Source organism: Canis lupus, chromosome 14, assembly GCF_048164855.1.
Source record: "Canis lupus baileyi chromosome 14, mCanLup2.hap1, whole genome shotgun sequence".
Taxonomy (NCBI): Eukaryota; Metazoa; Chordata; class Mammalia; order Carnivora; family Canidae; genus Canis; species Canis lupus.
This window is the reverse complement of record NC_132851.1, coordinates 31,636,032-31,652,281: the sequence shown is the minus strand read 5'-3', so window position 1 is coordinate 31,652,281 and position 16,250 is coordinate 31,636,032. Positions and strand designations below refer to the sequence as shown.

Sequence of the window (16,250 nt, the reverse complement as noted above, 5' to 3'; positions counted from 1 at the left end):
CGCTGGGAGGGAAAGGAGGCCCCCCCCACCCCGGACTGGTGGTGGGCTTAGGACCGGGTGCCCAGAAGATCCATGGGGTGAACAAGATGGAGAGATTCCCCGGGAAGGAGGGTTTCAGCGGAGAGATGATGCAACAGGGAAGGGGCACGGAGTGAGCATCTCCGGGGGGAGGGGGGCTGCTGGGTGGGCGGTGGGCGGTGTGGGGGGGAACCCAAGGACGCAGGCAGTTACAGGGGGCTGGGGGTGGGGAGCTCAGGTCTCCAGACCTGGAGGAAGTGCGGAGTCGCGCACAAGGGATGTCAGGGCGTGGCGCGGCGGCCCTCGAGAAACTCCGCGGCCCGGAGATGTCATCGGGCCCCACGGAGACACGTGCACGGGCGCGAGCACACGGACGCACCCCGGGGGCGGGGTGGGGGGCACCCGCGCCCACCGCGGCCCCGGCCTTCCGGGCGAGGGCGGAGGGCGGAGGGAGCCCCGGCCCGCAGGCCCCTCCCCGCCGCGCCCCTGCAGAGGCTTGCGCAACAGGCGGCGGCCCCGGCGGGCGCCCTCCGCGCTCTGCCCCTGCCGGGCGGGCGAGGGCGGGGAGGGGGAGCGGGAGGGGTGTGTCCCCGCGGTGTGCGGGCGCCGGGGGCGGGGCGGGGCGGGGCGGGGCGGGGCGGGCGCGGGGGCGGGGCCGCGGCGCCTATAAAGCCTCCGGCCGCCGGGGCATAAACAAACCTCGCCTGGCCCCGCGCCGCCGCCTCGGAGCGCGCCCCGCCTCGCCCCAGCCCGGCCCGGCCCCGGCCCCGCTCGCCCGCCCGTCCTCCCGGCGCCTTCGGTAAGCGCGGCCCCGCCGGCCCCCGGGCAGGGAGGAGTCGCTTTCCACCGCCCGTGGGTGCCGCTGCAGCCTCTGGACCGCCCTCTGTGGCCCTCGGAGCTGCAAGTGCGGGGCGACCCTGCGGCGGGGCGCGACGAGGGGCTTTGGGGCGCGGCCGGAGTGGAGCGGGCGGGGGCGGGTGGGCTCAAGCGAGGAAGCGCAGGTCCCCGCTCACCTTTCCGCAGCCGGGAAAGTGGGATCCGGGGAGAGGGGTGCAGAGCCGGCGGGGGAACACCTCCATCGCGCTTCCCAGCGCCACCCCTGGAGTCACAGCTGGCGCCTGGGGCCCGAGAGCGCCTGGAAGCGGGAGCCCCGCGGAGGGCCCGGGAGAGCGCGCGCGCGTGTGCGCGTGTGTGTGCGCGTGTGTGTGCGTGTGTGCACGCGCGTGTCGGGGTCGGGTGTATCCCCGGCGGCGCGGGGTGTGTGGGGAAGGCGGGCGTGAGCGCGCGTGTGTAGAAAGGAGCTGGGCAGGAGAGCGCGGCGAGCTGAGGCTGGAGAAAGGCGCGTGGGTGTGTCCGCTTCCCACCCCCAGCGATATGCATCTCAGGGGCGGGGGCCGCTTCAGCCTGGAAGCCGGGGTGGGGTGTGTGTGTGTGTGTGTGTGTGTAAGGGGGAGGGTCCCAGCGCGCGTGCCACCCGCGCGCGCCCCTGCGCAGGGTGCGCCCCCCGAGTGGCCCGGTCCCCAGGGGTCGCGCGGGCAAGTGCCGGCCCAGCGCTGGCCCCCGCCGCGAGTGGCGTCATTCTGGCCTCCGCCCACCTCCCCCGCTCGCCGGTCTCCCTGCCTGCGGGGCCCGCCTCTCCTGCCCTCCCCGGGGAACAGCAGCTGGAATTGCTGCGCCCAGCCCGGGCCCTCCGCCGTCTCCGATTCAGCCCCCGGCGGCGGGGTGGGGAGTGGAGGGCCGCGGTGGGGGGGGGGGGTGACGCGCGGGCACCGACGCTGTCACTTTACGGGCTGAAGCTGGGATTTAGTGGATCTGCGCCTTAACCGCCCCCTCCCCCCCAGCCACTCTCCCGTCTGTCGCCTCTGCTGTCAGATGTCCCTGTGGGTCAGGGGCAGCACCGGGGCTGTGGCTGGGGAGGGGGAGGTGCCTGGCAGCCAGTGTGTGTGTGTGTGGGGGGGGAATCTGGTTAGGGGACGTTCAGGCTCAGGTCTTCTTCACCCACCGTTGGGCCGGGACTTCAGTTTCTTTGCTTCCTTTAAGTTACTGGGAAAAGGTTGAAGCCGGGAAGCCAGTGCAGCCCCTGGCGGCACAGGGGAGCCCTAGTCTCTTCCTAATGTCCACTGGCCGCGCTTCCCGTTCTCAGCCACCTCAAATGAACCAAATATTGAAATATAAACGGTGCTCCTGCTGTGAAAATGCGATTTGAAAGCAACCCCGCCAGCCCCGCCTGCTGTACCGAAATTCTGAGTCTTTACTGACTTTGGCAAATGTGAATTGAAATAAGCAAGGTGCAGAGAGTGCAAACCCCAGCCTCTGCCTTTGGGGGTTCACCAGCTCAGGGAAGAAATGCAGGCGAAGGTGGCGAGTGCTGGTGTGGGGCTCGGGGTGAGGGCCGAGGGGTGAGGGGTAGGGGATGTAGTGATGATGGGGAACAGTGGCCTGGTGTAAGCCGTGAAACCCAGGGTGTCCCCTGACCTGTGACCTCTTAGTTTTGTGGGATCTTGTCCCCCACAAGAGGGTGAGAAAGAAGGCTTTGCTTGCCTCACCCCGTTACCTGGTACCTGGCCCAGGGCCTGACACTTGAGAGGAGTTAAACACATGCATTGAATGAATGGAAATGGAAAGGCTCCTTCCCTCTGCCCCCCATTACCCTATAATCTCTTGAGTGGAGTTGACTGGTGGTCAACTGGGTGGTGTGTTTGATTTGGCTTTCCAGGGAGACCTTCCAGCACCTTTTGTGGGGTCTTCTCACCCCATAGGGGGATCCCCTGGATCAGCAAGCAAATCCAGGATTATTAGCAATTGGTCTGATCACTTGGAATAGAATTAAAAACTCACAGAAGTTCTGAATGCACCTTCTTACCCATTTTACGGATGGAAACTGAGGCCCAGAGACAGGGTGTGACTTGCCAAGGCTGAGCCAGAGCTGGAACTTGGCCCTCCAGACCCCTCTGGTTGGCATTGAAGGTGGTTAAGGGGCTTCTTGGTCTTGACTCTTGCCCCCTGACCGTGGCTTTGAGAAGGGCAAACACACATTGGCTCTTCGCTGAGTTTCTCGGTGAGGCCACTTTCCAGGCAGGACATGGTGACTATTTAGGGTCAATGAGGTGTTCTTGAGAACTTAGCAGGGTCAGTCCAGTAAGCCAGGGCTGTAGGCCTGCTGAGGGGTGGTTGGCTGGACTCTGGCTGCCCTCACCAGGTTGGAGCTTAGATCCCAACAGAGCGGGGGCTCCCCACCGGGCTCGCTGAACCTGTCCTGGCCTGAGCTTGCCCTGGCATCGATGGGGAAGAAAGATCTCATTGTGTGTTTTCTTGGTGGCCTGAAGCTGCAGTTCTTCCTTGAGACCCAACTCCAGAAAATCTCATCCAAGGCGTGACTCAAAGTCCCTGTGCCTCAGAAAGGAAGCCAGGGTGATGAGTCAGCATGTAAGACTCTGGCGGGCAGGAGGCCTGACTCAGGCTGGGAGGGGGCAGGGAGGGGCAGGACACCCTCCCTCCTAGTCAGCTGCTGCATCCCCCGCCCCCTGTCATCCTGGCCAGAGCTCTGCCAGAGTTGTGTTGGCTCCATTGGATAGATGGGAAAAACGAGGCCGAGAGAGTTGAAGAGACTTGCTCGTGGCTGTGTGGCTAAAGATGGGAGAGCCAGGCTCTGAAACCCGAGAGTCAGACACCCAAGCCTTTGTTCCTTTTCCTGATAGCAGTTTGGGGTGACTGGACGAAGCTAGAATGAAAAGCCCAGAGAGGCGATCGGGGGTGCCGTGCCTCAGTTTCCTCTCCAGTAAAGTGAGAATAACAGACACTGGTTCACAGGGACATGCAAATATTAAGTGAGTTAAGTCCTGCAAAGAGCGGAGAACAGTGCCTGGCACGTGGGAACACCGCCTAGGTGTTTGCTGTCAATGATTCCCACGAATTGCCTTTCTCAAGGCATTCCCTTGGCAGTCGGTGTCACGGACTTCTGTCCTAAGTGTGCGCATGCCGGTGAAAGCTCCTGCCAGGGCTGGGCTCCAGTTTTGCTTCTTGAAGTTCTTCCAAAAAGCTAAGCCTGTGCAGACCGCCTAAAAACGTAATGAGAACCTTGTCTGAAATGCAGGTTTCCAGCCCCAGGAGGTCTGGGATGGGGGAACCTGGGAATCTGTACCATTTCTGAGCTTTCTGGGGTGGATCAGGGCATATAGAGTTGAGGTCATCCTCTCCAGATTGATGGGGGAGAGGGAAAGGACAGGAGAGGCCAGAGTAGCCCATACTCCTATGTTACCAGAACCTGGTGCTCTGTAAGCGGCTCTTCCGTGGCTAAGATGCCTTGTGGTTTCAGAGCATCACTTCCTGCAGTGGAGATAGGAGACCTTCTTGCCATTTCCCAGCTCAGAAAACTGAGGCATGGGCAGGTGACTTGCTTGTCTAGAATCAAGTGAATGGGGTCCTGTTCCAGGTGAGCCACCCTGGACCTTTCCCTCTAGTGTCAACCTTTGAGGCCTCCCAGACCCTTTTGGACCTGTCTTTGAAGCAAGAACTAGGTTTCCTGGATTTGTTTCATGCCGCCCTTCTACCTCCCTGGCCCCAGTCTGGTCCCAGGCCTGCCATTCTATTTTCTCTTTCCGTCTGGAGACAAGAGATGGATGGAAGGCAGAGTCTGCTGTGGAGCCGGAGGTGAGTTTCCTAACACCCTCTTGGCCTCCTGCCCGGCCAGCCCAGGCTTGTTGGAGTTGGTGTCCTGAGGGATGAGATGTGCTCCCCTCATGGAGATTCGGGGCAGGCTCTGTATCTAGGCTTCCCCAGTCCAATGGTGTTCCTCCAGCTGAGGTGGTGGGAGGTGAAGCTCGTTCGCATCTGGGGTTCATCTTTTATTTTACAGTTTTTCTCCTCTTAAATCTGTGGCGACCTCAGTCCAAGGGTGAATTTTATACCTCCGTGCAGCTCTGCCTGAAGGGGCGGATGGGGACCAGGGCTTCATCCTGTTCTCTGTCTCAAGCCCAGCTTCACTCCCTTTGCTTTGAGAAGATTCTGGGCCACTCTCTGGGCACCACCCAGATGTGGGTATGAGCTTCAGACGTATGCGGTTCTGAGGACCCCCAGCTGGGAACCCTGGTCTCCTCTCCGCTCTCCTATCCAAGCACTGAACTGGCCTCCTTTCTGCACAAAGCCCTCCCTGGCTCTCCTTTCCAGGCTGGCCTGCCAGGGTGAGTGCCCTCCTTAGATCATTCTGGGTTGAATCTCTATTTACCCTTTTCCTGTAGATCAGAGGGCCTGGCACTTAGTAGGTGCTCAATTAATGTTGCTCAGAAGACACCCTCCATTTATTAAGTTACTTCCTTAATAGGAAAACGATCGGAAGGCCATCCAGAGGGTGGAAGCAGCGAGGTGAGGATCCTGTCAGTGTGGCAGTCATCCCATCTCTGGGACAAAGGGTTTTGTAGGAAGAATCTATTTCCATGTTCTGTGCTAACACTGGCTCCATTTGTATGCTTTCAACAAATTATCTCACAGACCATCCAGTGCAGCTCATGCTTGCCCTGCAGATTTGCAGAAACATCCTTGAATCCCACCAGTGCCCTCCTTTGGACTCCCCATTATTCTGCTTGTCCCCTCAGATGGTCTTCTGTCTGCCAAACAAATTGATCGGGCTGCCAGAACTGCACTGAGAACCTTCAGGAAGCTCCCTGAGTGGCGTTGCAGAGAGAGGGTGGGCGGCAATGGATTGCCAGCCCTTCCCTCTTCCTGCTCCGTGTCCTGGACCCCCTGGCGAGTTTGGTGCTCTGCTTGGCCACAGAGATGTCCCATTTCAGCTCCAGCCCTGTACCCAGGGAATGAGTGCAGCTGGGGTTCGCTTTCTTTTGGGAGGTTCCTTTTCCATTCTTTTGGCTTCAAGCAATTCCTTGAATGCTGCTGAGTAGCAGGCTCCAGGCAAAGCAGGAAGGGAGCCCTCTGGGAATTTTCTAGTCTGGCTGTCCCCTCTGAATGGCATTTGTACCATTTTATTGACCATTTATCTCTCCAAGAGAGCTCTGTTCTCCACTTCCATTCCCCTGAACCGGAGAACTTTCTTGCCAGTCCAGTAGGTTCATCCATATTGTTTATTTTACTCGGTTGATTACAGAAGGAAAATAGGGAGACAAGACCACCAGCTTCTTCACCCTCCCCAGTGCCTTGAGTTTCAAAAGGTCCAGAAGACATCAAGGGACCCCATGAACTGTCTTGTAGCTTGACATCACAATGTCCTTGGCAAAAAAAAAAAAAAAAAAAAAAGCAGAAGCAAGTATCTGAAGTAAGGCAGGGGAGTATCCAAGGCATACATACCCCATGGCCGCTGTCCTTGAGGTTAATGCAGACATGGGGCTGTTCTGGAACCTTCGGGGATTGCTGTATCCCGGGACGATGCTATGCCAATCAGCAGCACACATTGATTTCAACTCCCCTCTTCCGCCACCCCCCCCCCCCTTTTAAATTCTGTTCTATAAAGAGCCCAGTGTGCTGGAAAGAACACCACTTTCATGTGGCTTTGAAACCAGGCGTGCTATGGAGGGGACAAAATCTGGGCCAGTTGCTGACAATCGCAATCGATGAAGCTTGTCCACAATGCCTCCTGGTCAGCCTCTTCCTCTGCCGTCTGCCCGCCCCCTCTCTCCACACTCGTGGTACCCACATCGAAGGAGTGGGACTTGGCCTCGAAGGTGTCATGTGGGTCTTTGCTTTTAAACCTCAGGTTACCCGTCTGCTTGCTGTGGTGCTAATACCCACCTCCTGCTGGGGATCCCAGCAAGGGACAAATAGCACGATGCGGTCAACACTTTTTTCGAAGCCTAGAAACTGCTGTATTAGGAAGGTGTGTGGGAGCGCCTGGATGTCTCAGTTAAGTGTCTGACTCTCGATCCCAGCTCAGGTCTTGATCTCACCGATCCCAGCTCAGGTCTTGATCTCACCGTGGTGAGTTTGAGCCCCGCAATGGGTGTGGAGCCTACTTTAAAAAAAGAAAAAGGAAAATAAAAAAAAAGGAAGGGGTTTGCAGGGAGAGCTAAAAACAGAAGCCTTTGTGGGCACTATGAGGGAGAGTAGGAAAGTTAGGACATGGACTCTGTGCAGAGCTTGGGGACCCTTTGGGACTGTGTGAGGGAGACGAGGAGCACGTGCCTCCCTCCACTGACCCACACAGGACAAGCCTCCTGGTCACAGGCAGCTCGTCCCTAGAACGTCCCACGTGGACAGAGGGTGTGCGTACATGTAGACTGAGCTGATTTCATGGTCAGCTAAGGTTGCTTGAACCCGTGCTACCTCGATGCTTGATGACTTGGGGCACATTTCTTCCCTGTGCCTCAGTTTCCCTGTCTATCAAATGGTGAACATGATGGTGCCTGCCTCTGGGTCCTGTGAAACTCAGAGGATGTATGTAATTTGGAGTCCAATAAATGCTAAAAAAAGTCATTTCTCTGCTACTTGTCGTGGTGGGTCTGTGTGGGGTCTCATTGCGGCCTGCCCGTGGCCACTTGGGCTGGGCTGGGTGCATCCCGGAGCCCCCAGAACACATCATGGATGTTTCAAGGCTGTACACCCCCACTGCCCCACTTCCTGGCAGTTTGGAGGGCTCAGGAGAACTTGCTCACTAGTGTGTGCAGACCCTGGGTGGAGAACCAGAGCCGGAGGGAGGCTCTCAGTCTTCCAGACAGGGAGAGATCTGAGACTTCTCAGTTCCCAGGGTGGATCCGCGCAGGCCGGAGATGGGTAGGAGGACCCTTTCATCTTTGGGTCCAGCACGTTCCCCCCGGGCTCCCATCTGCCCCACGTTGCTCGTGGATCATGTGATGTCCACGCAGTGCATGCTGCATCTTTTGCAGATGGGGAAACCAAGACCTCCAGGGTGGAGATGGATGACTTGGTCAAAGCCACGTGACAGCAGAGTGGCAGGCCTTCCCCGCCCTGACTCCTCAGCCAGCGTTACTGTTGCTCCATCAAGGCTTTTGAGAGTCCCAGACTCCGAGTGTCCCTTCCCTGTCCCCGTGACTGGTTAACAATTTTCTAGAGGCTTCACATGCCCAACATACCTCTACCCACTGCCCTCCCAGATCCCTGGGGTCATGTTCTTCCCTTCTCTGGGCAAATACCAGTGTTGGTTTCCCTTGGAACCCAGGAGGTCCAGCTAATTGCTGACTGTCTCCTGGGTCTGTCTGTTGAACTGGAAAGGTATTTGCCCAACTCTCCTTGGGCCCTCGTTACTCATTGACCAATGCTGCTAACAGCAGGAAGACCCGACCCCCATGGTGGCACATTGGGTCCGATCTCTGGAAACCCTGGTGGCACTTGCTGAACTTCTATGAGCATCCCCCCTCCTTGCTGGGCCGACTCTGACACTCATGGTGTATATGAAACACCGGCTGTGTCCTCACATATGTCCCTGGGTCTCTCTGAGGCCACCAGGGAAGGACAATGCACTGATTACTTAGATAGCTACCCCTGTGAATCCACGGTTTCAGTTCCCCTTGGTCAACCAAGGTCCAGAAGCAGATGATCCTCCCTCTGACACGTCGTCAGAAGGTCATCAGTAGCCTGCCACCATGACACATGCCTGGGCACGTCACCTCGCATCCTCCCAGGAAGGGTGAGCACAGCACAGTGAGATACTTTGAGAGAAGGAGAGACCACACTCACGTAGCTTCGGTTACAGCAAGTTGTGATAACTGCTCTATTTTATTATGAGTTATTGTCGTTCATCTCTTGCTGTGCCTTTAGCACAGGTGTGTGTGTGTGTGTGTAGGAGCAAAGGCTGTGTATGGTGTTTGGAACTATCTCAGTTCCAGGCATCTACTGAGGGTCTTGGAACGTATCCCTGGTGGCTAAGGTGCGCGGGGACCATGCTTTGTGCCAGATTCTGTGTTCCAGGCTTTAATTTAAGCCATGCTGCTGCTTACTGGGAGCAGGAGTTGTACCCATTTTACAGATGAGCAAACCAAATGTAAGGTGATGAGGCTAGATAACTTGGTAGGGGGTGCAGAGCTCATAAATGATGATGCCCCCACCTGACCCTCAAGCCTTCCCCCAGCTCCAGGTGACCTTCTACTTTTCTGCCATGAGTTTCCTCTGAATTCCTTCTGCAGAGAGCAGGTAGGAAAGGAGGAGGTGGTGGTGTGAAGCGGTCTGGCAGCTGGCATTGGGACCCAGAGCCCAGTTTTGGCCCTGGTTGGAGTTTTAGCCGGAGACCTGTCCTGCCCCAGTTCCCTGTCTGGAGGAACTTTGGTCTGTGCTTCTTAGAGACGTGGTTGGCAGATACTGCACATCCATCACCATGTGACGTGGCGCCAGAGGGCTGGAGGTCGGACACCTGGGCTCCCACCCACTATGCCCGGTGTGTCCTTGCCCTGTCACTCTGTCCCACTGAAAGGTCACCTTGGCCCTTTGCGACCTGATGTTCTGTGTTGGGACTTTCCAGGAGGTGGCCGAGAGGGGCAGGGACTGGCATCCAGCACTCCGCCTCAAGCCCAGGGAGAGAACCTGCTGAGCCAAGTTGGGACCTGGGGTAGAGGACCCCCCTGATCCTGGGCCCTGAGTGGCGAGCAGCGCCTGGTGGGTGGGCAGGGGTGAGGGCACCAGCCAGAGCTCCCCAAACCCGGCTTCCCCGCCCCCCGTCGCTCCCTCCTGGTGAAGGAAATCACGGTCGCCTACGGAGCAGCGTGCCCAGTGCTGCTGGAACTGCTTCCTTGAATGAGCTGTGTGTGTGGTCTTGCTGCTGTGGATCTGAAACCCATAGAAAAAACTTTTTTAGGAAAAGTGTGATAAAGAAGTAACTGTGAGCATCGGAGCCCTCTCCATCCCGGCCACTCCATCTGCCCTGGCTCTGGGTCATTTCAGGATGGTCCCTCAACCCCTGGAGCTTCACTTCCTCCTTGATAGAGTGATGGTGGTGGCAGTGGTGGTGGCGGTGCTGGTACCTGGTACGTGGGGCTGTGTGACTCCCGGAGAGTGCGGCCTGGTGGGGGAGACGGGGCGGCCGTGACTGGGCCTAGTGGGTGAGCAGGTCTGCAAGCTCAGTGGGGCAGGGCTGGGTCTGTTCATGACCAGGTCCCCACCTTGCTACCTAGTGAGGCCTGGTCAGCAGAGCTGTTCCAGGTACTGTCACACTTGGCTTGGTGCTGGGCAGGAGAACCTAGTACAGGAAGCAACCTCTGAATGAATCACTGTTTCAGTCTGTGCTTCTAGGAACTCAGAAGGTGTTTGAGGGTGGGCCTGGAGGCAGGGGCGGTGGGGGCCCGTGGTGGGGTGGGGAGGACGAGGGGCTGCTGGGGGATGTTCGGCCCTTTCCCTGGCTTCGTCCAAAGCAAGTGAGCTTTTTGGATTTTTTTGTTTGTTTGTTTTTGTTTTTGTTTTTTTGTAAATTTGTTCTTCTATATTGAGCTTCCTTCTAAGATTTCTTTTAGACAAATAGGTTCTAAGAGAGAAGTTTGCAACGTGTTTTGATTCAGGCCAAGGGAGAGCAAACAGGGTGAGGGCTGGCCCTGGACTGGCCCAAGTCAGCAGAATTGGGCTGGAAGCAGTCAACTGTCTTCCAGGCCCTGGCAGGCTGACCACCAGCGGTCTGGGGGTGGGGGGTAGGGTTCAAAGTGCAAGGAGCATCTCAGCAGCCTTGGTTAGCGAAGGGCAGTGACCCGGCTGGAGGTCCTGGCGGAGCCCTCCCTTGCCGGGCAGTTTGCATCCATTAACCACAGGTTGCCCTGGACCCCCAGCACCCCCACTCTCCCAGGGGACAAATAGTACAGAAGCTTCCTCTGCTCTATCCAATCTCTGCAGACCTCAGAGTCCCAGGACGCTTATGGAAGCTTCTAGGTCTACACCAGTGTGTCTCAGCCTCGGCGCTATTGATGATTGTGCTCTGGGTACCATCCCATGCGGTGTAGGAAGATTTGCAGCCTACCTGCCCCCCACCCACGAGATACCAGTAGCATCCCCCAGTCATGACCATCACAGACGTCTCTGGACATAGCTGTACGTCCCCTGGGGACAGAATCACCTGTTTGTCCAGAGAAACACTGCCATAGTTCTCAGGGGCCTCACCTGAGTCTCCCCATGGCCCTCCAGGGCTTCCAAAAAAAAAAAAAAAATCAGTGATTCTCAAATATTTGATATTTAAGAGAGAGACTGGCCAGTGTTTGGCCTGCTGCCCCATGTGGGCTGGGAAGCTGGGTTGCAAGGAGGAAGAGGAGGTGTGTGTGTGTGGGGGGGGGGCGGTAAGAGGCTTCAGAAAAGAGATCAAACTCTTCTGTTCTGAAGGAGAATGGGGGAGCCGGGGGAGGCTGCGATGCTCATGTGATCCCAGCGTCGGGGAGCCAGGAGGGACCCCACCGGGCTGAACCATGGCGTGCCCTTGCGTCGGTGTAAACATAACCCCATTTAAGGTCCTTCCACTCTTGTGGTTTAGTGGTGATTTAAGAGTGAATTCAAACACAAGCATTGCTGTTCAGCTGCTTAAAACCCGTCGATGTATTCCGCAAGCGAGCCGTGGCCCAACTTGCAGAGCAAGACAGATGGGCTCCCTGTCCCGGGGAGCCTGCAGGTGGGGCTGCCCTCCCTGTGAGGACCCCCACCCACCTTCCATCCCCAGCGTGAAGGGTGGCGTTGCCGGAGCCCTGGGCTTCTGGAAGGCTCCTTAGGCTATGTAGGCGAGGTGTCCCACGGCCAGGGTCTCGGGACCATGAACACGCTGAGTTAGCAAGGCCGACAGACCTCTGCTTTTCATGCCTCCTGCCTCCGAGCTGGCAGCTGCCCAGGAATGCTCACAAACATAAAACCGACTTTGTTTTCAGAATGTTCTCGAGCATAGACTCCAAAGGCTGCATAAAGGCATTCTTGTGGGGCTAGTTATCTACCGGGGAAAATCGTGCTGGGGCCCCAGACCAGAGCATCCCAGGGGATCTGCCCACGGAATGCCATGTGTTGGCACCGGCGGGGGTGGGGGTTTCAGGGTGGCCCCAGGTCTGTTGTCCGCTCACCTCTGAGAGGTGACTCACCACGAGGATTCTCGTGGGTTCTCGGGGCTGCGTCTCCAGAGGGCTCCAGGCTGGAATTGCGGAGAGTTCCGCAACGTGGGGCCACCATCCCACCCCGGAAGATGGGGTTTAGTGAGGGGTTTAGTTTAGTCAGGCTCTTTTTCACCAAATTTCCTGATTCTGAAGGCCTGTGTCTTTGACCTGGTGCCTCTCCCCACCCCGCTGCCCCCCCCCCCCCCCCCCGTCACTCACTCACTCCTGTTCCCGCTGCCTCTCCAGCACTTAACTAACCCACCTTTTGGGGGGTCTTTGCCCCCCACTCTGGCATCGGTGGGCACGTCATTCTTCTAGTTTGATTATCAGGCTCTGAGAATAAATGATGGCAACTCCCGCTTCCAGATTAAGTTCCCAGGAGCAGGCTCAGTACATGTCACCCCCAAACTTCCCCGCTCCAGAGCTCTGCTCCTGCCAGGCTCTGCGGCCCATCCCTGCTCACAGTCCTGCTTCCCCACCACTGCTGTCACCCCTACCCCCTGCCCTCCTCCCACTGCCCCTGCTCCCCATCATTGCTCTTACTCTCTCCCCCTGGCCCCACTCCTGATCCCCATCCTGCTTCCCCACCTCCCCTGCTCCCCATCACTGCTCTTACCTCCCTCCCCCTGGCCCCACACCTGCTCTCCCACTCCTGCTCCCCATCCTGCTTCCCCATCACTGCTCTCACCCTCCATCCCCCTCACTCCTGCCCCCCTCCCACCACTCCTGCTTCCCCATCCCCACTCTCACCTTCCATCCCCTCACCTTTCATCTCCCTGGCTCTTCCCACACCCTCTCGCCCACCCCCTGCTGCCTTGAAAATCCTTTTACTTTCAGAATCCCTCTGAGTGTTTAGTCCTATCAGACCTCTTGAGCTTGAGGTATCCCCTGTCCTGGCCCGGTCCTTACCAGCACTGGCATGGAGCAGGGAGCCCTGCACACAGGCAGATGTGGGATGTCTGTATGACCACCCCTCTGTTAGGGCTACTTTGAGGACCAAGGGAGATGAAGCTCGTGCCAAGCCTGTGCGTGGGGAGCCTCCTGTGACTTTCCATCCCCTCTGGTTGTCAACCTGGGGCTGCCTGACTTTAGGATCAGTGGTGTGGATCTCCTAAAATGCAGCAAGATGTAGTCTTGTTTATTTTTGCTTTTGTTGCCCTTGCCTGAGAAGACACCCCAAAATATTGCTTAGATCAATCACAGGGCTTACTGCCTACGTTTTCTATAGCAGCACAGGGACTGTGGTCAATAGGATTGTAATCGCTTGGTATGGTGGCCAAACCTGCTGTGGTGATCATTTCATTTTTTTTTTTTTAAGATTTTATTTATTCATGAAAGACACACACAGAGAGAGGCAGAGACATAGGGAGACATTCTCCCGAGGGAGAAGCAGGCTCCCTGCAGGGAACCTGATGTGGGACTTGATCCCAGGACCTCGGGATCACAACCTGAGCCAAAGGCAGATGCTCACCCACTTAGCCACCCACATCATTTCATAATGTGTAAAACCATCCACCCGCCCTCCTACTGTATACCTGAAACAAATGGAATATTGTATGCCAATTATAATTTAATTTAAAAAAAGTGCCACGAGGAACGTCCTGGATGTGGCGGTTGGGCCTGGGGACTGTGTGAGGACCTGCTTTGAATGTTCCTCAGAAAGGTAGTTGTGTCCATGAGCCTTGGTTTCCTCTTCCAGAAAATCTACCTCTTGCCCTCCCAGCCTCCGATCCAAGAATGGCCAGTGGGATGGGGGGGCCTTGTACTGTAATATGCTGCCCACAGAGGGGGGCTCATCCCCGGGCCTCAGATTTGCTTCCTTGGGGCAACATCTCTCAGTGAGAAGTGCTGACCTGTGGCCTTTGTCCCTTCGCAGGCAGGTGACAGCAGGGACATGTCTCGGGAGCTGCAGGACGTGGACCTCGCCGAGGTGAAGCCTTTGGTAGAGAAAGGGGAGGTGAGTGGACAACACTCCTGGCTCCCTCTGCTCACGTGCACGCTCGTAGGCAGACACATGCGTACACACTTGCATGTGTCCACTGCTTCCTAATTTCCAAGAATGCAGAAGGACAAGAGGTTCCTTGTCCTTGTGGTCAGACCTTCCATGCCGAGGAGGCCTCCTTGTGGGAAACAGAGGTGCCTGTCCTCCAGCTGGGGCTGGCTTGGAAAAAGCCTTCACGTTTGCGCCCTCGGCATTGTGTTTTAAACCACATTCACCTCCTGGTTCTTACTGGGCTGTGTAACTGCCTGTGAGGATACATCTTGTTGAAAACGGAAGGCTCAGCCTCAAAAGTGAAGTTATTCGAAGGCCAACCGGATGCTTTCAAAAATAAGGATTAACAGGCCTGAAGCGCGTCGTCTGCTCCTGCTTGCCGCTGGGCTGTATCTCAGGGTTAGGACTTGCCGAACGACGGAATAAGACTGTGATTGGTTAGGTGCTGGGTTCTGTGATTGTTCCCATTTTACAGAAGGGAAAGTGAAGCCATCAGAAGTTAATCTGTCCTCCATCACATAGTTGCAAAACATGAGGCATGGGGCCAAACACAGGCCAGCCAGCTGCCTTCGGTCAATGGACTGTTCTTCTGGTTCTTTTGTGGCCTTGCCTGTCGCTGCTGCATCGTAGGCCCACTATTTCATGGGCTTCTCATTATGAATGTGTGAGGCCATCATCTCTGTCCCCATCGTGCAGATATAGACACTGGTCTGTGATGGGAAGGGGATCACCCAAGTTCATTCAGATCAGTGGCCCAATGAGGAGTAGAAGCCAGGCCCGGGGCAGGTGGCGCTTTAGAATCCCTGTTACCGTTCTGCACCGGGGCTCTGCCCATGTTCTCTGTAAAGAGCCAACTATGAAAAGCGCAGGCTTTGCCCGCCGTTCAGTCTGTTGCAACCACTCAGCTTTACGGTTACGACACGCGAGCGGCCAGCGACAGTCTGTGAGCAAACGGGCTTGTCATGTTCCAATAAAACTTTATTTACAAAGATTGGGGAGGGCTGTCCTTCGCCGATCCACACTGTTGGCTGCACAGGCTCCGAATCCAGTTCCTCTTCCAGTTGGGCTCTGTGACAGAGTCTTCAAAACAAACAAGGAAACAAACCCCGGGGGATACAAATACCTATCAACACGTTCTTATTTCTTGCTTTTAAAGGCCGTGAGAAGTAGCATAGCACGCTTTGCTTTACTCATTTCAGCGAACTCTCTTGGAGACCTCTATCCAGCAGCAGTCCGCAGCATGCTCTTCCCTTCCAGCTTCACAGCATCCCACCAGGTTTCCTTTCTAAAATTTTATTTTTAAGATTTTATTTATTTATTCATGAGACACACACACACAGAGACAGAGAAAGAGAGAGAGGCAGAGACACAGGCAGAGGGAGAAGCAGGCTTCCTGCAAGGAGCTCGATGTGGGACTCGATCCCAGGACCCTGGGATCACACCCTGAGCCAAAGGCAGACAGATGCTCAGCCACTGAGCCACTCAGGCATCCCTCCCACCGGGTTTAATTGAGCAGCGCCTTGTCTGTGGACTTGTGGGTCATGCCAGTGCTTCACAATTGCCAACAGCGCTTCAGCGTATTTGCACTATTAGGATGTACTATTGGATGTACGTCATTCATACATTTGCAGGTGCAACTCCAGAGTAAATTCTCAGGAGCGGCATCTCTGGGTCCAAGGGTAAATGTGTTTTTAAACACAGTATTTATACTTTTCAGGCAGCCTGCTGGTATCTTTGGAAAATTTTGTTTTTGAAACCCAACACCTAAGAGATTATCAGTTGCAGGTTGCATGTCTATCTCAAAGTGAATATTTGCCTTTCCTTCCAAGGTTTTCGATGGTAATAAACCTTCCAATTCCTTACACTGACTCCACAGAGCATTTTTAATCGGACTTCCTTGGACGGTTCCTCCTGACGTCTGTTCTCAATCCCCCCATCCGGCTGCCACGGCACTTTGAAGATTGGGCTTGTGCAGAATGGATTTTCCGCTCCTTCCTACCAACACACTCATGCACAGTGGGCATTGGCCACCTTTGCTTCTCCCAGAATTTACCACACTCCCTGATGTCCTTAACCCAGTCCAGGATGTGTGAAGCCATTTCAACCTCCAGCAGCAGGGCCTCTGTGGCAATCTGGTCTTCCAGCTCTGGCTGTCCCAAGGGGCTTCTCTGCACACTTCCTTCCCCTCATTTGCATTTTGCTCTGTGGAGCTGTCTTCTGTCCTGGTGCTTGGTGAT

General features: G+C 56.3%; 1 protein-coding gene across 3 annotated transcripts in view; it reads left to right on the top strand.

Moving 5' to 3' along the window:
* The first annotated feature begins 694 nt into the window (after positions 1–694).
* The window catches only part of NDRG1 (N-myc downstream regulated 1), a 56,387-nt gene continuing 40,831 nt past the window's right edge, over positions 695–16,250 (top strand). The window contains exons 1-2 of one of the 3 annotated variants that reach the window (XM_072774571.1): positions 695–817; positions 13,897–13,977. In XM_072774571.1, the coding sequence (XP_072630672.1) occupies positions 13,915–13,977 (63 nt within the window). In that variant the 5' untranslated portion in view covers positions 695–817; positions 13,897–13,914. The remainder of the gene's footprint in view (positions 818–13,896; positions 13,978–16,250) is intronic. The other 2 variants (XM_072774570.1, XM_072774572.1) reach the window with 2 other exon arrangements.